The sequence below is a fragment of the Cajanus cajan genome, chromosome 7 (assembly GCF_000230855.2).
Source record: "Cajanus cajan strain Asha chromosome 7, NIPB_CcT2T_4, whole genome shotgun sequence".
Classification (NCBI taxonomy): Eukaryota; Viridiplantae; Streptophyta; class Magnoliopsida; order Fabales; family Fabaceae; genus Cajanus; species Cajanus cajan.
In genome coordinates, this window is record NC_138523.1 from 36,359,199 (window position 1) to 36,383,723 (window position 24,525).

The window sequence follows — 24,525 nt, forward strand, 5'->3', positions numbered from 1 at the left end:
TGTTGCCAAAAATCATTACAAATGGACGGTGATTTGGCTGGCTACAATATGGAGTATTTGGTTAGCAAGAAATGAAGCTATATTTGCTAATAAATTCACATCTCCAAAGGATCTAGTTGAATTGATAAAACTACGCTCTTGGAAGTGGCTAAAAGCTAAATATTTTGGTTTTTACTATCTGTTCTCTTGTTGGTCAGGACAACCTGCTACATGTCTTAATCTTTATTAAGTTGTCAACATTAATATCTTTGGTGGTTTTGTGTAACAGCTTCTGAATTTGATTTTTTAATGGTCTTTACTACTACCTCTATTTTCCTTTATTTGTTGTGCGGTCAAGATAGAGATGTTTTTTCATCATTATGCTCGGCTGATGGATGGTGAGGTCATGAAGTATTAGCTTTTTATTTTTCTTAGTGGTTTTGGTTGACTTTATTTGTTTTGGATTACTTTTAATCTAATTTTCTTGGTTATACCTTGTAGGCTACTTAAGAGGCTGAATTTATCTCTCTATTTTTTATTATTTTTTGTAACTGTTTATGCGTTGGAATACTCTTTATACTCCATTTTAATATATTTGCCTAGAAAAAAATTATAAATTTCTCTTTACATTATTAAATCAACATTGTCATAGATAATTCTTTAGTTGTCACTTTTTAAACAATTTATTTATAAAATAAGCAGTGACTTGAGGTTCAATATACATGATAGTCCATTTGGTCTAAATAATGGATGAACCCATGATGCAACTGTTGGATGAAAACAATACCTAAATATATAGGACTGCTAATATATATTTATGAACAGTGGATCACATGTTGGCTTGAAGCAAAGTTACATTATTGTTATACCGAGATAGAGTATTACATAGTCCATGACAATGAGAAACTTTAAGCCCTATACTAGAGAATATAGCTCATCTCAAAATCCTATAAATACAATTTGTTATAGCAGCTAAGAATTTATTGCAGATTAATTTGGTGGAATATCTACTAATTGATGGTTTGGGTTTACATGGTTCATGTACAGGCTTCATGCCTATACACTAATTCACCTGTATATTTATAAAAGAAAAATGAATTTATTTAAATATTTTAAATCAATAATAGTATAAACTATCAATTCTATATGAAAATAAATGTGTTTAAAATTTAAAGAGAAAAATTATTAAAATATAATTAGAGTATATAATTAGTAAAATACTTTTGAATACAAAGTACTAATGATAAAAGTTTTTACGTCCTAATAAAATTCACTTAACATATCAAAATAAATATAATAATTTATATGTTTCTAGAGTTAAAATGGTTATCTAAATATTGCTATAAATAAAACAAAACAAGTCATACAATAATCATATTTCAAAAATAGCCTATGTCTATCTATTATAAGTTTATACATATTATTGGATTATTATTTTTTTGCACTAAAATAATTGAATTGTTTGAGATATATTTAAATATTTATTCATTACTTAAAAAAATCAATTATGATAATGTTAAATGGTGGGTAACCTAACTAGTAATCAATTCTTCAAAGAATCAAATGAATAGGGAATAGTTTTTGGTACATAAAGAGAAAGAACCAAAAGAGGAAAACAAAAAGGACGGAGTAGTCTTCTTGGCAACTCATCTGCCACATGATATGCATCAGATGGAAAACTCCTTCAGAATTGGGACCTATCTTTGACAAATAATGGTTTTCAGAACATGTTACATTTAAAAGATAATGTGGAACAAATCTTCCACTTGGATGGATACCATATATACGAAGAAATTGTTTTGTGGAAATTAAGAGCTTCATGACAAAACAACCACATGAAATAATTTGATATTTTGGGGAGCTTGGCTTTCCAAATCCATTGCCAATAATCCTCACCCAGAGAAGACTGTTGAGCCAAAGATTCCCATTGATAGGGAATATTATAAATTATCTGAACAAGAATAATAAATCATACAATAAATGTTTTTGCATACTATTACTTATGTATTTGGGATAATTAATGAAATTTGTAAGATTTTTTATATAAATTATTTTGTGCATTTAAAAATTTGAAACTTATAATAATTTTTCAACAACTTTCTCTTAAAGAATGTTATAATCAAATTACGAGTTTTTTACTCAAATAATATATTTTTTAAAAAATATTTACCTAAATAGCAACTGTGCAAATTTATTTTCTCAACTAGCACTATTTACTGTTTACGTATTTTTTAAATTTTTGCTTTCGTTGTAGGTTCAGGTTATCTGGGAATTTTTCATCTAGAACGGCCCGTTCTGCATGTAGCCTCGTAGTGTTATTTTTGCATCTAGAACGGCCCGTTCTTAAACCAGAACGGGCCATTCTAGAGTTGAGTTTTTCACATAACCTAAATGTTGGAACGACTCGTTCTATACTAGGGATTTTAACCCTTTTTTGTAGTTTGGAACAGGCCGTTCAGCTTTTGGAACGGCCCGTTCTGGCCAATTTATGCACTATGCTTTTTTCTTCTTCAATGTAATATGAATTTTAATGTTTAGCTTATAAACTATTATATTTATACATTATTTGGACATGTTTTCGTAGTGTGATGTGTAGGTTATCCATATTTTTCATTATTAGACACAGTTTGACTCGTACAAGTTTCAAATCTATTAAGACAAGGTCCCATTATTATCATCTCGTGTTTTTAAGTTTAAGACACTATAGTTTCATACTTCAAAGGTGTTTCCTTTAAATCTAGCTTCAAACTTAGCATTGCAACAAACACAATTTACCCTTTCAACACAAACACAACGTAGTCTCAAAGAGTAACATCAAGTAATTAAATTTATTGAATATTAACATTATAAATATAACTAAATAAAGTTATTAAAACTCATTACAACAATAAAATCAATGGTGACGGGAACTAAATCCATGACCAATATTTGGACATGTCTTCCTAGTGTGACCAGAGGTGTGATAATAAGAACAATTTTTTACACGATTATGTTGTTCTCTAATACCCATCTCTGTTCTAATCCTTCGTATACCTTTGCAACTTGTTGTAAGGTATATATGGGAGACATGTAGGTTTGATAGTTGTGATGTGCATGTAAGCATGAAGCGAGCAAGGGATATGAACTTTCTAGAACTTACCACAATCATACCACATTTCATAGCCTGCCTCTTTGAACGAAAAACTTGTTGCAACGAGTGTATGTGGCCATTACCATGGAACAAATTGGCAGATTTCGTGTTTTCTTTAATACAGAATTAATAGACTTAGCTAGGTTTGTTGTCATGTGTCTCCAACGTTGTCCATTGTCCCATACTAGTGTCCTTTTTTCCCTAAGAATGTTGTCTAACCATTGGGCTACTTCAACATTAGTATCTCTTACTATGTTGTAATAGTAAAAGAATCTAGGTTCACTCATCCCATAGGCTGAAAAAAAATAATAATTAAATAATGAAAACTAATTATTAAATGTTTAAAAAAAAGTAATGATAAAATTACTCATATTAACGACATCCTTCTTCAGTGCTGCATTTTTGAATCGTCGCATGAAGTTTTGTGCAGTGTGTCGAATACAATAGACATGAACAAAATTATTTTCTTTCCAACCACTTCCATTTCTTGAGTATGCACTTCGAATAGCCTCATGACGATCAGAAATTAGGCACAACTCGTCTTGCGGGTGTTACATACTGCCTTAAGTTCTTAAGGAAAAAAAAATCATGTATCGCTAGTTTCACCTTCAACAACAGCAAATGCAATAGGAATTATGTTGTTGCGACCATCTTGCGCAACTGCGACCAATAACGTACCTTTGTATTTGCCGTATAAAAAGGTTTCATCAACTTGAACAATTGGTTTGCAGAAGGCAAAACCATCAATGCATGGTTTAAAGGTCCAAAATAACCTTTTGAATGTAACATCATCCTCTTTCCCAGAATGGGTCGTTCTAAAACTAGAACGGCCCGTTCTAAACTTCTAAAAAGGCCTAAAAACCTAGTTTAGAACGACCCGTTCTGGTTTTAGAACGGCCGTTCTGGGTGTCAGAACGGCCCATTCTGACTTTAGAACGAGCCATTTCATATGCAAAATTAATGCATGTTCAAGCAGAACGATCCGTTCTGGTTGCAGAACGGACCGTTCCAAACGCGCGAAAAAAATTATAAAAAAAAGTGAATAATAAATGATGCTAGTTGGGAAAATAAATTTGTAAAGTTGCTATTTTGGTAAAAAAATTTAAAAATATATTATTTGAGTAAAAAATTCTCAAATTACCCCCAAATTTTTTAACTTTCTTTTTCTTTTTCACCTTTATATATATACACACGTTTGTGTAATTTATTATGTAAAAACTGGTTTCTTTCCTAGTTGTATCCAATCAAATTAAATATGTTAAATTATTGTCAGCAAACTTATCTATAATAAAAGTTCATTCCAATCATAATCAATTAAAAATATAATTTTCACGATTGTTCCGAGTCTTAATACTTAATTACAAAACTATTATTTAGATAAGAATTTTTAAAAATATTAATATTTCCTGAATAATGCATTAATGATGTTGTGTACATAAATGTTGAATACAAATATATGGTTCTGCAATTGGAATTGAAAAATAAATATTAATTGTTTGGCCTACTAGTGCTACCTTTTCATGCGTGGACTTTTATTGACCATACATGTGATGAAATCATTACTCGATTGGGACCATAAAATTGAAGGATGCATGCTTATATATAACTTGATCGTAATAAGATCAAGTTCTTCAGCACAAGCACAATCACAATATGCTGTAACAGATAACTTAAAACTTCACTTGTCGTTTTGCTATATTGCATTTACTTGTGCCTCTATAATATAAGATAAAAATGAGATTAAGTGATTAGGAATGTTAATAAATCGATTAATATGTTGTGTTTAATTCTCAAATTTTAAAGTTTCGAACTTAAATTTTAGATTTAATAGAATGATTAATTTTTAAAATTATTTTATATTCTTTAAAATTTTAAAAAATAAAATAATAAAAACAGAAAATCGATTTTATGTATAGGTATAGATTTAATTATATATATAAATTAATGCCAAAACTCATTAATTTTGCATACTTCCTCTGACTCTGAGGAATTTACATTAAAAGCTAACAACCATTTTATTCTAGATCTGCAGCAGCAGCAGGTAAGAATTAAGACAGTGTTGTACAAGATAGAATTTAAAGTTGGAAATGTGTATTTTTTTTTCTTAAAAAATGTTTTAAGGGAGTTTTTTTTAGATGTTTTTAAATATTTTTCACAATATTATTTTCATGGAGAATGTGAAAATCTAATGCTGTAAAAATATTAAGATATCCTTATTAGCTCATTTAATATGATTATATAAAATTTTGAATTTTTTAATAAATGCGATAAATAGTTGAATTTGAGAAAAATACTAATAAACACTCTTAGTATACTTATTATAATTTTAGACAACATCCTTATTTAGCCAACTCAACAATTATTGCAAACACATTTCATGTTGAAAATTTTTTGGAATCTTCCTTGGCCTTGAGATAGCTAGGGATGACAACGAGTCAGGTACGGGTTTCATGATACCCATCCTCGTCCCCGCGAGTCAAATTCATCTCTGTCTCCGTATGCGTACCTGTCAGGTATATAATTTTCATCCTCATTCCCGTCCCCGTCGGGTATCGGGTATATCCGTACCCGTACCGTACTCGTACTTGTCAATTTTTTTATTTTTTTGTAAAAAAATATAATATTTTAAAATTATTTTTCTATTATATTATAATTATAATTAGGTTATTTCTCTATCTCATGTTATAATAAATAATTACACATAATAAAATATTAAAATTCTTTAACATAATTAAATCGAAAATGGGTATTAAATTAAGAATGGGAACGGATACGGGTACGTGTACAGGTACGGGGTGGATAAGTACATTTCCGTACCCGTACCCGTACCCGATTTAATATATCGAGTTTTATCCATATCCGTACCCGTACCCGGTCAAACCAGGTATTTCCTGTCAAAGTTAGGACAGGTTCAAGTATTACCCATAGATATAAGTATATTTGTCATCCCTAGAGATAACTCACTTCAAAAAGGGCACTTACCGTAATCAAAGAAAGTACACCATCCAGTTACTCATTGATATTAGTTTCTTATCTATGAAGCTCTTTCCTCTACCTATGGATCCAAATACTCCTCTTAATGACTCAGATGGTGAAGCATTGGAAGATCCCTCCATGTATCACTAGTTAATTGGTGGACTCATGTTTCTCACAATTTTAAGATAAGATATGACCTTCGTTGTTAATAGGTTCAGCCAATATATGACTAAACCACACACACCACATCTCCATGACCATGATATACATAATGTACTCCAATATCTAAAGTCTTCCTTGGGACAATGAATTTTTTTTCCTAAAAATTCTTCTATTCAATTATCGACATATGTTGATGCTCATTGGGGAAGTTGCCTCACTACACGCAGGTCTACCAATGGGTTTTGCATCTTACTAGTTGCATCCTTAATTGCATAGAAATCAAAGAAACAAGTTACAATAGCTAGATCATATACTGAAGCCAAATACAAAGCTTTGACCACCCTTACCTCTGAATTATTTTGATTGAAACAACTCAGATCCTTAGAGCATTTGAAATTGTGCCCTCTAGTGCCATGGTGTTCTTTAACAACAAATCAGTCATTCAATTAGCTTCTAATCCAACATGTCACGAGTGCTCAAAACATGTGGATATAGATTATCATTTTATTAGAGAACACATTACACATTATATCTAAAGATGACAAATAAACTCATACTTATGAGTAATATCGGAATTTGTCCTAACTTTGACATAAAATATCCGATTTAATCAAATACGAGTACGGGTAATACTTGATTCATTAAACCGGGTACGAAAACAAAGATAAATATATACATACCTGTCTCGTACCCGTACTAACTTAAAATTGATAAATATTTAATTGATTTTTTTTATAGAATTTACTTAAAATTTATATAATTTCTTACTCTATTTTTAATTTATATCAAATAAAGTTTAATTAATGTAATTATTATTTTATGTTGAAATTTTTATTTTTATTTTTATATTTTTTATAAAAAATAATATCAAATTATTTTTTGAATAGGTACGAGAATGAAAACGTAAATTTTATAATAAATATGAAGACATGGATGGATATAGAATAAAAAAACATAGATGAGGATGAGTATAGAGAAATCCGTTCCCGCCCTACATCCAAACATCAACTAGCTAACCCCTTAACTAAAGCTTTACCTTGGTTTCATTTTCAACTTGTTTCCAAGTTGGGCAACTATGATATTTTTCATCCAACTTGAGGGGAGTGTTAAATATTAAGTTTGTTTTGTCCACCTGAAATAATTACATTATAGTTTTCTTTTTTTAACTCTTGTTTATTTTCGGATTTGTATATAAATAAAGGGATTCTATCTATTTGAATGATATAGAATATATCTTTCTCTTTTAATCTCTATTGGAATATCCATTAATAAAATTAGTTAGACAATTTTTTTTAACAAAAATTAGTTATAAACAAGTTAGTAAATACTTTATATTAATAATATAACGACTCAAAATAAAATTATTTAAGAACATTATTCTTGCTACATTAAGGGAATACTTTGTAGAAATTTTAAAAAAAAAAAATGTAGAAAGAATGGAAAATTTTGTGGTGTTAAAGTGAAATAAAAGAAATATTTAAAATTAAATCAACTTATTTTGCAATTTTAAATTTATGAAAAATATTTTACAACAAAACTTATCCAAGATTAAATATTTTTTAAAAAATTTACCTCAGTCTGTGTACAAGAAAATGTTATAATAAATTATTTATAAACGTCATTATCAGTATTTTTAACATACTGTCCATATAAATTATTTCGGTTGAACTAGTAGTACTTAATAAATGGGTTGTTAGGGATAATCGTATTAGATAAAGATAAAAACTACTATACTTTAATAACTCTCTTATAAAATAATTTAATTATATCTTATTATAATTAAATATTTTCTTATAAATGTTGGTAATAAACTAATAATCATTTGAGATGTATTCTTTATTTGTTTATCGTGAAAAACTTATTATTATTTTTTTATAATATACTGTATGATTTAAGATAATATGATAACCTTTAAACTTTTAAATTATAATATAGAATAGGTTATTAGTGATAACGTTAATTTATTGTTACATTCAAAGATACATAAGAATATTTTGTTAAATTAAGTTTTTTTCATAAATTTTCTTATTTAAATAATAAAAATCCTCGTATGATAAATATAAATATTAAAATCTTTAAATAATAAATGTGAATGAAACAAATTTTAATTATTTCTAATAATTATGATTTTGATGATTCATGTTTCTTAAGAATAACAATAATATCTTAAAAAGATGCAAGCTTGATTTCTATCAATGAAAAAACTTTGTTTATAAGTAATTTATAAATTATAAGTATCTCTATAAGTACTTATAGAATCTTAAAGTTTATCCTAATTCTGAAGAACTCCTAGAACTTAATTCACCTAAATTTCTTAATACCGAAAAAAAAAATTCTACGAAATTTTTATATTCTTCTACTAGATACTCTCATAAGGGTAAATATGTTAGGCTTGTAAGACCACCTTTAATAGGTATTTCTTAAATATATCTATTAACATAATTTGCCAATTATTAACATTTGTCAATCAAATAAAAAAATCTCATGTTGAACAATTTATTTAATTTAAATCAGTCTTCCAATGTCACATCATATTTAAGCAACCAATAGTAAAGTTATTTGCTTAAATATCTGTATTAATTAAAAATGCGCTCTAATTGCATGTGGTTATTTGCTCTTTTTTTCTTCTTCTATTCTTTTGGTTATTAAGTAGTGTCGTGATCTCTAGAAAAAATGAACCACTTGATCTTTAGAGTTTTTGAATTTGATTAAGAATTTAAGATAAGGTCTTAGTCATATAACATATTTCTTCTCTAATTTGGCTAGTTTTCCCTCTTGCTTTGATTGGTGCAACAATCCTATTAAATATATTAGACATGGTGTGTGTTAGTTGAAAAAGTATAAATATTGTGAATATACAAGGATTGGAATCATGTCTTGAACGTATTTTCGTAATTTAAGTTGTTGGCTTAACAAAATAAACAATTTTTAATCTTGTTTTCCCTCAGATTAATTGGCTCCTAATTAACACACGAATTTTTTGTAACAGTTTGCTGTTGTTGGCTTGCTAACAACCAAGGCTTGTCCTAAGTAGAACCATCAAATATACACAAATAAAATATGGAAGAATATTTCTCACCCTTCCATTTGTTTTAAGATTTTTCTTCCTCTTTCCACAACTTGTTAAATGATATGGCTTGTCTTTTTATCTTTACGTTGTCGTATAGCTTTTGTTGCAACAAAACTTATATATGAAAATATAGTTAGTATTGTTATATTAAATTGATATTTTATCTTAATATTTTTTTGTTGTTTTAATTATTAAAATTGAATAAAATTAGAATAGATGATCTCTCCAAACTTGATTAGTAATCTCGATACTTAAATACTAAATTCCGTTAAATATTTAAAAATAGAATTTTCCCAATTAATTATGATAATATTGTCTTAAATAAAATATACATGTGAGTGGTTTGTAAATATAAAAATCAAGCTTAGAGAAAGTTTCATAGTTGTCTTAAGGGAAGGAAATTGAGAACATTATATTATCTTCTATATATCTCTCAAATTTTACAAGCTGTAATATCACTTTATAAAGTGGAAGAGTACGAGACCTTTTATTTTTCTTATCCAACAAACCAAAAGTACATAAATAGAAACTCTACAAAACTTTTCTTTACTCACTCTACAATTGAAAGTTTGACACTAACTTAACTACACACAACTCCAAATTAAATAATTTCTCCTAATGAAAATCAGTAAACCATGAAAATTCTATTAACTTCAAATCATCTATTATTATTTAACAGAACTTAACAAGAATGCAATAATTTTAGATTGGATAATGGCTTAAATATATTTGGTCAAACGGACACGGTTTTGATTAATCATTATTTGGGTAATTGGTCTTTTTTTTTTCCTTCTTCTTTGTATATATTATGAATTATTATTAATTTGTCTTTATTATCGCCAACAAAATAAACGAATAGAATATTATGGTAAACATCACCGACAAAATTGTTGAGGGCATTTTCTTCTAACAAGCTACCAATCAGGTTTCCCAGAGCCGTTAAATGTAACTCCTCTTTCTCTCTTGCCACGTGTATTAAGAATGACTTTTATATATTCTGTGTGCATTTTTTTTTTTATACATATTATCTATATATAAAGATAATTCGAATAAAATCATTATAAATGTTAAAATTTCCATTCAAGTGTTTAATGTAATACTATAATGTAAAATTGAAGTCGAAATTACTATATAAATTAAAATAATTTAATATCAGTGGATTTATATGCTCTGGCATGCATGTTCTTCTATGCCAACAAAGATTTGCGCGTATGATTTTATTTTAGATTATAAAAAGTCAATCAAGGACTCTAGTTGAATTAGTTTACCAATATATGCAAATTTCTAAAAGTCACATTAAAATATAAGAGATTTTTATAAAAAATTTTTTTACATATTTTATTTTATGCTTAGAATTTGATTTTAGCTCCATAATTTATTCTAATTAAGTTAAATCAATTCTAGATATAATTGGTTGATAACTTTGAGTTGAATAAAAAAATATTATATTAAATTTCTCTCCTAACTTAGTTTTTTTTTTTAAAAAAAAAAACATTTAAATAAAGATCGTATCACTTTAAAATTAATTTAGTCAACCTTATCTGAATACAAACAATAACGTGGCTACTAAACCAATGGTTATTACTACTAAGTGAATCTCCACCTTCACGAATTATTTATGTTTTTGGTATAAGGTCCACGAGCAGTTTATGATTACACGTTTTCAGAAGTGTGTTGGTAAGTTACCTCTAATTAGAACTTGTCACTTTAGATGTTAATATCGTTTAGTAGGCTAAAAGCAAAAGCAAAGTTCTTCAAAATTATTCTGCTACGTAAGCAATAGAAAAGCATGAAAACGCAAAAGAATGCATCTTCTTAATGAAATAATTATCAAGCATAAAAGGAAAGAAGGAAAGCAAGTAAGGAATCAATATTATTTTATCTTGCATCAGTTTAACAATACGTGACAAAAACAGCGAGGAGGGAGAGAGAAATTCAAAATATGAATATGAATGGCAGTGGCAATAGGGCAACCACTACAACCAAGTCTCTCTTGTTACATTAGTTGTAAGTTCAGTCTTGAAAAATCGAACATCGAATTGGTGTTCTCAGATCAGTTCACACAGTTTTGAAATAATATTTAACTAGCAAACATCACATCCAATAAATACTGATTAAAATAATATTTGATTTGACATCATACTTAACTGTGGAAATCACTTCTTACTAATGCTAATTAAAATAATATTTGACCATGTTTAACCAGTAAAAATGGCTTTCTACAAATGCATATAGTCTTTGATGTCTTTAGTTGTGAAATACTGAGTGAATTGGATAAAAAAAAAAAAAAAAAAAAAAAAAAGCAACTAGTGTCATGAGTGGGACCAACATCAACATCCATGGAAAGGGGTATGATGAATCATGGGACACACGGTTAACAAGGTAACTAAAGAAACAACAACCTTGTGCAGAAGGGTTTTGATGAATGGTGATAATAGGGTGGGTCCCACTGCCCTAACACAAGCACTGTGGTGGGGCTAAACCAGCTGGTCTCTCTTTCATATTCTCTTATCATTGAGACCCTTTGTCCCTTCCCAAGATCTCATTGCCTTTCCCTCCTTTACAGGGGAGAGAGATAGTGCAACCGTAATCTTCAAGTTCTCATCTTTTTGTTTCTTTTTGTTCAGAGACATTGGCCCAGAAGAACTTGCAACATATTTCAGATCTGTCTCTTTGCTTTCACTTCAGGTACTATCATTTCCTATCTTCATTGGACCCCTTTGTTCTCAATTTAAAAAAAAATATTTTTTTTTTGCTATTTTTGCACTTCCCATTTCCACTTTTCTGTGCAAATATCTGTTGATGCCTCTCTATATTTGGCTAAATGTTGCCCGGCTTGTTTAATGTTTAAAGTTCTTCAATTTCTTTCCTTGTTTTGTTTTGGTGAAAATTCTCGTAGTTTAATGACGTGGTGTCCTCATCATTTAATCACCAAGGTGTTGCACAATTTTGACTGGAAGTGCTAATTTGACTACAAATCTGCATTCTCCCTGTTCTTTGCAGTTAAAATGTGGAAGGGGAGATAGTTCAATTGTTAGTTCATACTGTTTGATTCAATGTTATTTAGAGAATTTAGATTTCAATTTATACTTTGGTTTTTTCAGATGATATTTAGATTCCTTTAGGGGTTAGGATTTTGAATTGTTTAAGTTGAGTTAACTTTTCCTTTTTTTCCCCACCCCTTGATGATGAATGTCTGGCAGAAGCCAGAAGCTAATGCCTTGTTTCCTTTTTTTTTTTTTTTTTCTTTCAAGAGCTAAGAGGTTTACATAATTTATGAGACTCCTTCCTTTCAAGTTCTAATTATAATAGCAATTAATAGTATCAGCAGATGCCATTGGATTTCCCATTCAAAGGCAAGCTGAATCCGTTCATTATTTTGGATTGCTCGGCATGATATCTTGAAATTTGCATATTTTGTGTACAAAGGGTCAAAGTGAGGAATGCAAAGAAAATGGGGAGGAAGAGAAATTGGTTTTCTACGGTGAAGAAAGCTCTAAGCCCTGAGTCAAAGGAGAGGAACGATCAGGTAAAGATAAAATTTATAATTAACCTTAGTGCGTGTTTGCTTGCACGTCCTTGATCCATGTTGTATTGTATTTTCATGTCAAAAATAAGAAATTGATGTAGAAGCAAGCCCGAGTAACTTTAAGGGAGGGCTTTAAAGGAGGGAAATGTGAAAATTCACATCTTGAAGCTAGACCAAACAAGCACTCAATTATCCAGGATGTTTCTTACGGTGTTAGTAACTGCTTTTGCAGAAATCAAGTAGATCAAAGAAGAAATGGTTTGGGAAGGAAAAATTGCAGACTTCAGAGTCGCCGTCAGAAACTGATAAAGCACCTCCTCTTCCTCCACCTGAGATTATTTTAACTCATGTTGAGAGTGAAACCAGCCCCGATAACATTGAAGTTGCAACTGCAGTGGACGCTGAGAGACCTGTTCCTGTTGTTGAGACAGTAGCTGCTGAGGTTCATGCCACTACAATTGTTCAGTTTGCCAGTAAACCAACGGATGAAGTGGCAGCAATCAGGATTCAAAAAGCTTTTCGGGGATACTTGGTATGTTTTTGCAATTTTCATTTAAACCAATGTTACTTATTCCATTCATGTATTGTTTTCAGCCTCCCGTTACCATTATATGTTGAATGATTTTACTATAAGGAAAAAACCTCAGTTAGTTACTATAATGATAGTTCGTGTTTTTGGTCTTGTCACGGGTACCTTGAGTCCGTTGGACTAAAGGCTAATCTCACTCGTGATAGTGTGACTATCACTAGTCCAAAGGGTGTTCACACAAGGGAGATATAGGCTCTTGTTTACTGTACCACTAATAGTGGATCAAATTTAAACTCTTTAAATGTGAATCCATACATAACATTGTATACTTATTAAATGTCTTATTTAATTATGCCAAGTTATGAGGCTATATATGGTAAGAAGAAAGCTTCCTGGTTCAATGATAAACTACTTTCGAGCTGAATTTTCTTTTAAAATCATTTAGGCAAGAAGAGCATTGCGGGCTTTAAGGGGCCTTGTCAGGTTGAGATCACTTATGGAAGGGCCAGTGGTAAAACGTCAAGCCATTAGTACCCTCCGTTCTTTGCAGACTTTTGCTCATTTGCAATCTCAGATTCGTTTGAGGAGGCTCAGGATGTTAGAGGAGAATCAAGCTCTACAAAAGCAGCTCTTACTGAAGCACACTAAAGAGCTAGAGAGCATGCGGGTCTGTGTTTCATTTCCCTGATATATTCTAAAATGCTAATCTATTGATACGGAGATAATATTTATTTGAGTTTTAGCATATGGAATTTTGAATGCTTTTAATTTGGTTCAAATTCTCATAACAGATTGGGGAGGAATGGGATGACAGCATCCAATCAAAAGAGCAAGTTGAAGCCAAGTTACTAAGCAAGTATGAGGCTACTATGAGAAGAGAAAGAGCAATGGCTTATTCATTCTCTCATCAGGTTTTCTATTTCTCTTATGAATCTATATCTGTTAGGATAATTAAACAAAGAAATGAGAAAATGATATGAATGCAAGTTTTAGGTGAACTGGAAGATCAGAGGAAAATTGACTTAGTCTGTTATATTCCAGAACAAGAAATGCTAGTAATATACTTTTTGACAATCTCTTGCATACTTTCTTTTATTGGTTAAATTCAAACAGGTCTTACTGGATATGTAGGTGTTGAAAAGTAACCACATGAATTTCAACCAATAAGTAAGCATGTGTTGAAAAGAGTGTTAGATAGCATATTACTAACACTGCTTGTTACAAAGTAATACATACATAGTATGAAGAACTAAAATAAGGACATGGCTACTAGTTTGAGTTCCTTGATATTTTTAACAAATAAAAGTTTGGATTTTGACCTTAAACAAAAAAATTGTGCATGTAAATCTTTACAGCAAAACTGGAAGAACTCGTCAAGATCTATAAACCCAATGTTCATGGATCCAACCAATCCAGCCTGGGGCTGGAGCTGGTTGGAGCGTTGGACGGCAGCCCGGCCATGGGAGAGCCATAGCCTGATGGAGAAAGAGAAGAACGACAATTCATCTGTAAGAAGTTCTAGCCGTGGCATTACCAGTGCTGAAATCAGCAAAGCATTTGCTAAATTTCAGCTTAATTCTGAAAAGCTTTCTCCAACAGCCAGCCAAAATCCAGGCTCACCTAGCTTTGAGTCTCATTCACATTCCCATTCAAATCCTCCCAAGCCTGCTTCTCCAGCAGTTGCTAAGAAACTGAAGAAAGTGAATCCAAAGGACATGTTGGTGATAGATGATGACACCAAAAGCATGGCAAGTGTCCAGTCAGAGCGGCCACCCCGTAGGCACTCCATTGCTGGATCAACAGTGAGAGATGATGAAAGTCTTGCAAGCTCTCCAGCAGTTCCAAGTTACATGGTGCCAACTAAATCTGCCAAAGCTAAGTCCAGGATGCAAAGTCCATCATTAGCTGCAGAAAATGGAACAACCCCAGATAAAGGATCCTCTGGGACTGCAAAGAAACGCCTTAGCTTCCCAGCTTCACCTGCCAGACCAAGGAGGCATTCAGGTCCACCAAAGGTAGAAAGCAACTTCAGTGCAGAAATCACTGTAGGCAATGGTGTGGCTGGTTGAACATGAAAAGGATGGAAAGCAAGCATGTGAAATATCATGGAAAGAATAAAAAAAGTTCATTTGAATTGTCCCTTTTGTTTATTTATTTATCATGTGTATCTTAATCTTATTATCATTTCTTGGAGGCTATTGATTTGGGGGTGAAAACTGTTTTACCTGCTACATTTATCTATTTGTATTGTCATGTATCTACTCACAATTTGTGCTGAGGGGATGAAAGGTGGTTCATGATAGTATTATAGACTAAAGAACAAGTAAGCTGTCAGAATCCTTTCGGAGCTTCCCCAGTTCTGTTACTATTGATTCTTATTTGTTATATAAAATGTATATTTGATTTCATTGTCTCATTTCTTAGATGTTACTTTCAAAAAGTTTGTCTAAACACGCGCTTACTTTGATGTCACGGTTTTAAAAAAGAGGTACTTTTGATTTTGGTCATGTAAATTAGTTATTGTTGTTAGAACAATTAGCTTTGCTTTTTATTAAAAAAATTATGGCTAAAATTAGGAACCTTAAGAGTGACGATTCAAAAGAAAAAAAAAATACACATATAAAAAACGACATCGCTAAAGAATATTCTTTGTATATGTAATCAAACAAATTGAAGGAAGTTATTTCCTATATATATACATAATATTTTTAGATAATTATAAAATTCAATAATATAAATATTAATAAATAGTAATCAATTTATATTATTAGATTTTATAATATCGAATATATACGGTAAATAATTCCCCCGATTTGTTTGATTGCATAAAGAAGGGATAATATTCTGACATATAAGATGTCATTTTTTATATATGCATTTTTGGATTTTTGATGATGTAAAAAGTAATTCATATAAGAGTTTCTATCTTTATTAAATAATCATGCCTCTCATTCCCCTAATTAAGAGAGTGAATAATACATAGGTTATATATGTTTTTAATCCATGAAAAGTCGTTGAGATTTGATTTTGTTCTCTGTAAAATTTTGTTTTTATTTTTTATTCTTTTAAAATTTGTAAATATTATTTTTGGTCTTTGTAAAATATTTTTAATTTTTGTAGAGTGAAATTTTTTTATTTTAATCTCTATATAATATCTATTTTCATATCTCTAAAATTTAAAATATTAATTTTTAACGATGATTTTAATTTAGTTAAATAACATATTTTAAGAACTTATAAAAAAATCAAAAGTGTTATACACTAACTTGATATTATTAAAAATTATACATAATGTCAGGATAATTACTTGACATTTTAATAAATAAATAAATCATTAAAAGATATTATATGATAATAAAAATTAAAAATAATAGTTATAAATTTAAAAAGATGAAAATTAAAGAAAAAATTTACAAGAATCAAAACAACAAAATTTACTTATTTTTTATGGACTAAAAATATATGAGGAGTGTTAGTAGCACACTCTTTAATAGGCATGGCAACGGGGCGGGGGCGGGTTTAATGTTCCCCGCTCCCGCTCCCGAAAATTTAAACTGCCCCCGCCCCCGCCCCCGATACCCGTCGAGGATAAAATCTGGGTCCTCATCCCCGCCCCTGGCGGGGTTCAGGTTTCTCCGCCCCGCCCTCGTCCCCGCTCCTATTTTTTTTTCTTCTTTTTTTCTTTTAATTAAATATGAATAATTTAAAAAAAAAAATAAAAGAAAAGTAAAATAATATAAATTTTTACATATAAATATTTCTAATTTTGGTTTATATATATATAAAAATAATTTTTTAATTATATTATTAAGCGGGACGGGGGCGGGGGCGGGTATGAGGGCGGGGGCGGGGTGGGTATTAACATCCCCGCCCCCGATTTTATCAATCGGGGAAAACCCGAACCCGATAAACACGGATTTTCCCCCATCCAAATCGGGGCGGATTCGGGCGGGTACCCATGGAGGCGGGTTAGACTGTCATACCTACTCTTTAACGCACTTCTCTTAATACACATATTTTTGTTTATCAGAATTTATTGAAAACTATAAAATAAAAAGAGAATCATTAATTGAGTACGAGACCTACTAAATGATATACTTTTTCAATAAATTTTAATTAATTAAAAAAATACATTTAAGAGAACATGTTACTTACATTTCTAAAAAAAAAATATATTTAAGCCATATTTTTATTTCACTACCTCTAACATTTCTCAAAAACATACTTAATCCATATTTTTATTTCACTATCTCAAGCATTTGGAAGACCATGCATCATTATCATCAACCGAGGGAGGAAGTTATTGAAGTAACATGTGATAAACAAATTGATAAGTATCTTATCTAAATCATCGATTGAAAGTTATAAGTTGAATTCAATAAATTTTATTTTAATTTTATAAATAATTTTAAATTGTTTCCTGATAATAAAAAAAAATTAGGAAAAATTATAGTTTTTTACTCAAATAATACATTTTGAAAAAAAAAATTACCTAAATAACAACTGTGCAAATTTATTTTCTCAACTAGCACCATTCACTGTTTATATTTTTTTTTATATTTTTTTTCGTTTTGGGCCCAGGTGATCTGTGAATTTTGCATCTGGAACGGCCGGTTTTGCAACCAGAACGGGCCGTTCTGCATGCACTCTCATATGTTTTTTTTTTGTATCTGGAACGGCCCGTTCTGGTTTAGAGTTGAGTTTTATCTCATAACCTCAATGTTGGAACGACCCATTCTAAACTAGGGATTTTAGCCCTTTTTAGTAGTTTAGAACGGGCCATTCTGCTTTTGGAATGGTCCGTTCTGGCCACTTCTATGTAGTGTCTTCTTTTATCAATGTAATATGAATTTTAATGTTTAGGATTTTTACTTTTAATGCATTATGTCACTTATAAACTATTATAATTATACATTATTTGGACATGTTTTCATAGTGTGATGTGCAGGTTATCCAGATTTTTCATTATTAGTCATAGTTTGACTCTTACAAGTTTCAAATCTATTAAGACAAGGTCCCATTATTATCATCTCGTGTTTTCAAGTTTAAGACACTATAACTTCATACTTCAAAGGTGTTTCCTTTAAATCTAGCTTCAAACTTAGCATTGCAGCGAACACAATTTACCCTTTCAACACAAACACAACGTAGTTTCAAAGACTAACATCAAGTAATTAAATTTATTGAATATTAACATTATAAATATAACTAAATAAATTTATTAAAACTCATTACAACAATAAAATCAATGGTGATGGGAACTAAATCCATGACCAATATTTGGACATGTCTTCCTAGTGTGACTAGAGTTGTGACAATAGGAACAAATTTTTACATGATTATGTTATTCTCTAATGTCCATCTTTATTCTAATCCTGCTAGACTTTGGTCGACCCTTGGAAGTACTCTTAATATAAGTTCTGGATTTGGCCACATAGTTAGTTGGACCAGTGTAAGTAGGCCAATAATCTTCATGTCGGATCTCTAACATGAAAGACAATTTGGAGAGCTCCGACATGAAGATTATTGGCCTACTTACAGTAGTCCAACTATATGGCCAAATCTAGAACTCAAGAGGACTTTCAAGGGTCGGCCAAAGTCCAGTAGGATTAGAACATAGATGGACATTGGAGAACAACATAATCGTGTAAAAAATTGTTCTTATTATCACACCTCTAGTCATACTAGGAAGACATGTCCAAATAATGTATAATTATAATAGTTTATAAGCGACATAGTGCATTAAAAGTAAAAATCCTAAATATTAAAATTCATATTACATTGATAAAAAAAACATAGGGCATAAAAGTGGTCAGAATGGGTCGTTCCAAAAGCAGAACGACCCGTTCTAAACTACTAAAAAAGGCTAAAATCCCTAGATTAGAATAGGTCGTTCTACATTGAGGTTATGAGATAAAACTCAATTCTAGAACGGCCCGTTCTGATTTAAGAACGGGTCGTTCTAGATGCAAAAAAAGAACACACGAGAGTGCATGTAGAATGGCCTGTTCTGCAACCAGAATGGGCTGTTCCAGATGCAAAATTCACAGATCACCTGGGCCCAAAACAAAATAAAAAAAATAAAAAAAATGTGAACAGTAAATGGTGTTAGTTAGGGAAATAAATTTGCACAGTTGCTATTTGGGTAAATTTTTTTAAAAAATATATTATTTGAGTAGAAAACTCGAAAAATTACACTCATTTCCTTTTAAGGTTGTATAAATGACAAAAATTTTCTTTCTAATTTTCAAAAACTACTAACTTTCCTTGACATCATTAGTTAAAGTGAAAGAAAAAAAAGTTAATTCATATTCTATCAATTATATATGTGTTTATCATTCATTTTCAAATTACGTACAATATCTTTTTTCTTTATTAAAAATTTACATTATTTTTCAATTTTGAAAATAATAATTTTGCAGTTCGTTCTTTGAAATTGATATACTATTTAAATTACAATATGCATAATATTTAAGATATAATTTGATATTTAAAATTAAGTAAGATTAAATCTCATTCAATTATTGACATTTGTATTGATAATTTGATCTTTCTTAACAATAAAGTTATCTTATATAAGGTGTTATATGTGTCGCTTTGATAAATAATTAAGGAAAGTTAGTATTTACTTCAAAATTAGAGAAAAAAATATGTGATTTAAAAAAATCTTAGGGAATGTGAGTGCAATTTTTAAAATAAAATAGTTATTTCACCCTACACGACACTAGTTTTGTTTAGTTGTCTTTCCATTTTTAGGCTTTTTTTTTACTCTTCGTGTACTTAAAAAAAAAACTAGCAATGTGAATAAATTTTATTTTATATAAAAAAATCTTAATAAATAAAATATTTTTGCATATCAAATTATTTTTTATAATTAAAATTTATAATGAATAAATAATTTTAATATTTTAATTTTATGATAAATAATTTTTATTATGATACTAAATTATTTTAATTATTAATAATTTTTAAAATATTAAAATTAACTTAAAAATAAATAAAATTATAAATTAAAAGAGATAGAAAATTAAGAAAAAATTCTTAAAAACATTTTTTTATTTATTTATTATGATACAAAGTTATTTTTATTTAAAAGAATTATTTTAATTTATTTAAAGAAAGTTATTAATAATTACTTTTAAAATTATATTAAAATTTTATTTAAAAATAAGAATGATATATATATATATATATATATATATATATGTATATATATATATATATATATATATATATATATTTCATCAGTAAATGAAAATGATTTTTTTTAACAAATGAAAATAACATATTATTAAAAATTAAAATATTATGAAAATATAAATTTTAAAATATTTTCATTGAAAAAAATAAATAAATAATTTTATGAAAAAATGATGTCTAAAAATCTTCTAATATCATGTATATATATATATATATATAATCTTAAATATAATATCACAAACAATTTGATGGGTTAAATTTATATTATATAAAAAAATATTAAAAATATAAAAAATTTACATTAACCAAGTTTTACATAATTTAGATTTTTTTTAGATATGTTAACTAAAAAAATATTTATAATTATTTTAAATATCATATTATAAATTAAAATAAAAAAATAAAACATAAAATAATTTTAAAATTATGTAAAATTTAATTTAATTTATCTTAAATATAATATCACATAATTTAATAATTAAATTTATATCATGCAAAAAATTATTAAAAATAAAAAAGCTTATATTCATGTCCTCCGATTTTCATCCTCTCTATATATATATATATAAATAAATAAGTAACCTTTTTTTCTCAAAGATATATATGAATATATATATATATATATATAACAATATAGAGGAAATATAACTTTTTTTATACACATTTCTTTATTTTTTTATCTATAATTACCCTTAAATTAATCAATTACCTCTTATAAATCACCAACTATTTTATAACTCATTTTATTATTACTTTTCTTATTTTTCTTAAAAAAAAAAATCAAATATAACGAGTTGATAAAAGAAAAATAAGATTAGTTCAAGTATTTTTTTTATTTTAAAAAAATTCACGGAAAGCTGCTTATTTAACGCTAAATTTTATTAAAACAATTAAAATTTAAAAATAAATAATTCTATGGGTTATTAAAATTAAAATACATATTTTTTATAAAAAAAAAAGTAGAAGGAATATGTGGTTGGAGGCGGTAAATATGAGAAGAATTAAGGAACCAGAAATTACGAGAAAATTCAGACGTGCGGAACAAGCCAATTAAATAAATAAATAAAATATATAAATATAAATATAAAATATAAACTCAAGTTTCTTTCATGTTCCTCAACTGAACCCTCCTTTCGGACAAAACCCTATTCGAATTTCTTGATTTTCAGTTTCTGAAGCTTTCAATGGTAAGTCCTTTTCGTCATTCCTCAAATCTCATCCCTTTTATTTCAATTTCAAGCTCGAAAACCATCCTCAACCTCTCAATAGTTTTTCCCCTTTAATTGTGGATCCAAATGCTAAGTTGTTTATTCTATTTGATTTCTTTTTTTAACTTTTTGCAGTCTGAAATGTTGTTTGTGGGTAGGGAATCGGAGAGGGTTCGGGGGTAGGGTTTTATGTTGATATATTGAAAACACCTGCAGAGGGTAGGGGATATGGGGAAATTTTTAATTTTGATATTGTGTTTGTTTTGTGGAACTGAAATTGGAATTTGGAACAGGCTACACCGTTAATGGCAGGGCTTGCAGTGGCGGCTGCAGCTTATGCTGGTAAATATGGTATCCAGGCTTGGCAAGCATTCAAGGCTAGGCCACCGAGGATGCGGAGATTTTATGAAGGTGGTTTCCAGGCTACCATGACTAGAAGGGAAGCAGCTCTTATACTCGGTGTTAGGTAACTATCATTTTTGTTTCAAGATTCTAATACTTTTTATATTGTGTTGATTGTAGTTGTTTTGTCATCACCTTTTTGGGGGATTGATTGAATTAATTCATCGTATTTTTTGTCTTCTAACATATTAATCTTTCTTGTGTTATTTTTGCAACCTGCTTGAATGTGTATCCATTACCCAACATGTAATAAAGTTAAGTCCTTTCATGGTAAGATTACATGACAAAGGTTTTGTCCTAATCATCACTTGAGTCAAGTTTGTGTTTTGAAAAAATCAATGTAAGATTCTGAGGACATTTGCAACCATCTTATATGTCTAATACCAGCCATGCTTGCGGTTTGGAAAGTTGGAAGTGTGTGCATCAAATGTCTTTGATTGAGTTGTTATGGACCGTAGAGTCTCTGGTATATACTTGGGATGTGATTAGGTAGAATTTTGGAAACATCTGCAAAGCACAAAAACAACAATTTCCTTTCCTGTCTAGTATTCAGGCTGCATCATCGATGGAGTATGGACACAAGATGGCAGGATACATCCTTCTCCCTTTTCTGCCTTTTTTTCCCTTCATATATTATACTTCCCTAAAACAACTTGGATACCGTAGATGATGGAGAGATATGGCTTAATATGGTGAAGATGGTTCTTTGTAAGCGCATTGTTTAGGGTTAAAAAAAACATAAAATCTACACATCCATTTTCTGATTTGAATCATTGACGATTATTGAGCTTGTCAAAGTATGCTATTATGGCATTATATTTGGTGGAAGAGACTTGCAGTCTTGCACAATGGAGTTTTTTTTGTTGCAGCTACAATTCTGGGTTGTTATTGCAGTAAAATGCATCCATTATGACTGTTATCAGCGTCTTAATGATTTAGTCTCGTTTCATCTCTGAAATATATAGGGGGTTCCTGTCTTCAACACAAAATACAAAAATATTACCTCTGTTTAGACAATAAACATCAAGTGTTTCCTTATTTCCTTTCCATCCAATGCCTCTATCGCTTGTTAGTATTGTTTATGTCAAGCTTGATATTTTATGATAGGCTTACTCCTCTACTGCATCTATCAAGCATCATGGCTTGCAGCTCTTTGTTCCTTTTTTTAATTTAAGTGTTTCACCTTCACACTTCACTTTTGATATTTGCAAATTTATGTATGTTCTTTGCTTTTTCCAACTCGTTAAGTCTCTGTTGACGTAACTGACGTGTTCTGATTTTTTTCCTATTAATCCCACCATATTTTTTTTTCACTTTATTTCAATGTTATTGTTTTTGATAGCTGTGGCATTATCTACTCAACCAGAACCGCCCTGCTTTTGTTGTTATTGACTGGTCAATGAAGTCTTAGATTGACGGAAATTGTGTTTAATTTGTCTTTCTTTTTATTAATTATGATTGTCTTTAATTTTGAGCTATTATTTGTCATGTGGCAGAGAGCGCACTCCAACAGATAAGATTAAAGAAGCACATAGGAGGGTGATGGTTGCAAACCATCCAGATGCGGGTGGTAGTCATTACCTTGCATCCAAAATTAATGAAGCAAAAGATATCTTACTTGGAAAGACCAAAGGTGGGGGTTCAGCATTTTAAACTTGCTTGCATACCTTTCTTTCCATATTTTTGACTCTTTAGACAGTTGTCTACATTAGAAATCAATTATTAATTTTTTTGGGTCACCGCCGAATCATTTCTTGTAGTGCCAATTATATAGTGAGAAAAATGAACATGGTTATGTATGTATCGGGATGATCAAGCTGCATTGAACGTGGTTTGTGATATTGAAGTTGAGTTATGGTTGCTCCCAATAAATGTGTTTTCTTTACTTGCACTTAGTATTGTCTTTTCACGTGATTTCTCGCTTCTGACTTGAGTCAATGCCACTTCAGTTTGATGTAATCAATTGTATCAATTACAGAACATTTGAGAAATGTTTTTAAAATTATTTTAAAAAATTAATTTACCTTTCTAATATCGTCTCGTCATATGACTTAAATTTGGCCTACAGAAAAATATTTTTAAAATCATAACTAAAATAAAAAAAATTCTATATATATAATGTTTTAAGTGAAAATTCTTCTGAGAGTAATAATATCAATTATTTAGATCATTCAAGATTAAGTTCATGCAGCGTGTAAGCTTTGCGGCAACTGGGCAGGCGGGGTGAGTTTTTGATTCTCCGACCTCACTCCTGATTTTTTAAACGATACCCGCCCGTTTCTTCGCTGGGCTGAAATTTGGATATCATCCTTGCCTTTGTTAGTGAGTAAAAAAAAAAGC

General features: G+C 29.6%; 2 protein-coding genes across 3 annotated transcripts; both read left to right on the plus strand.

Annotated features, from left to right (window-relative positions):
• The first annotated feature begins 11,812 nt into the window (after positions 1-11,812).
• Positions 11,813-15,783, plus strand: LOC109808843 (protein IQ-DOMAIN 2). 2 transcript variants are annotated; one of them, XM_020371996.3, is made up of 6 exons: positions 11,813-12,005; positions 12,747-12,846; positions 13,079-13,378; positions 13,821-14,042; positions 14,167-14,286; positions 14,731-15,783. In XM_020371996.3, the coding sequence occupies exons 2-6, from the start codon at positions 12,772-12,774 to the stop codon at positions 15,442-15,444; spliced, it is 1,431 nt and encodes a 476-aa protein (XP_020227585.1). In that variant the 5' UTR covers positions 11,813-12,005; positions 12,747-12,771; the 3' UTR covers positions 15,445-15,783. The 2 variants fall into 2 exon arrangements, with proteins under 2 accessions (XP_020227585.1, XP_020227586.1); XM_020371997.3 differs by lacking the exon at positions 11,813-12,005 and adding an exon at positions 12,050-12,350.
• A 5,850-nt stretch (positions 15,784-21,633) lies between these two features.
• On the plus strand, positions 21,634-24,076 carry LOC109808817 (mitochondrial import inner membrane translocase subunit TIM14-3). The gene is made up of 3 exons (XM_020371967.3): positions 21,634-21,762; positions 22,077-22,249; positions 23,682-24,076. Exons 1-3 carry the CDS (start codon positions 21,760-21,762, stop codon positions 23,836-23,838), a joined length of 333 nt encoding a protein of 110 aa, XP_020227556.1. The 5' UTR covers positions 21,634-21,759; the 3' UTR covers positions 23,839-24,076.
• The last annotated feature ends 449 nt before the right edge of the window (positions 24,077-24,525 follow it).

Coding starts and splice junctions, on each gene's coding strand:
- LOC109808843 (XM_020371996.3), top strand. CDS start 12,772: ATGGGGAGGAAGAGAAATTGGTTTTCTACGGTGAAGAAAGCTCTAAGC. Junction 12,847..13,078: donor CAAAGGAGAGGAACGATCAG/GTAAAGATAAAA, acceptor CTGCTTTTGCAG/AAATCAAGTAGATCAAAGAA. Junction 14,043..14,166: donor AAGAGCTAGAGAGCATGCGG/GTCTGTGTTTCA, acceptor TTCTCATAACAG/ATTGGGGAGGAATGGGATGA.
- LOC109808817 (XM_020371967.3), top strand. Junction 22,250..23,681: donor GCTCTTATACTCGGTGTTAG/GTAACTATCATT, acceptor GTCATGTGGCAG/AGAGCGCACTCCAACAGATA.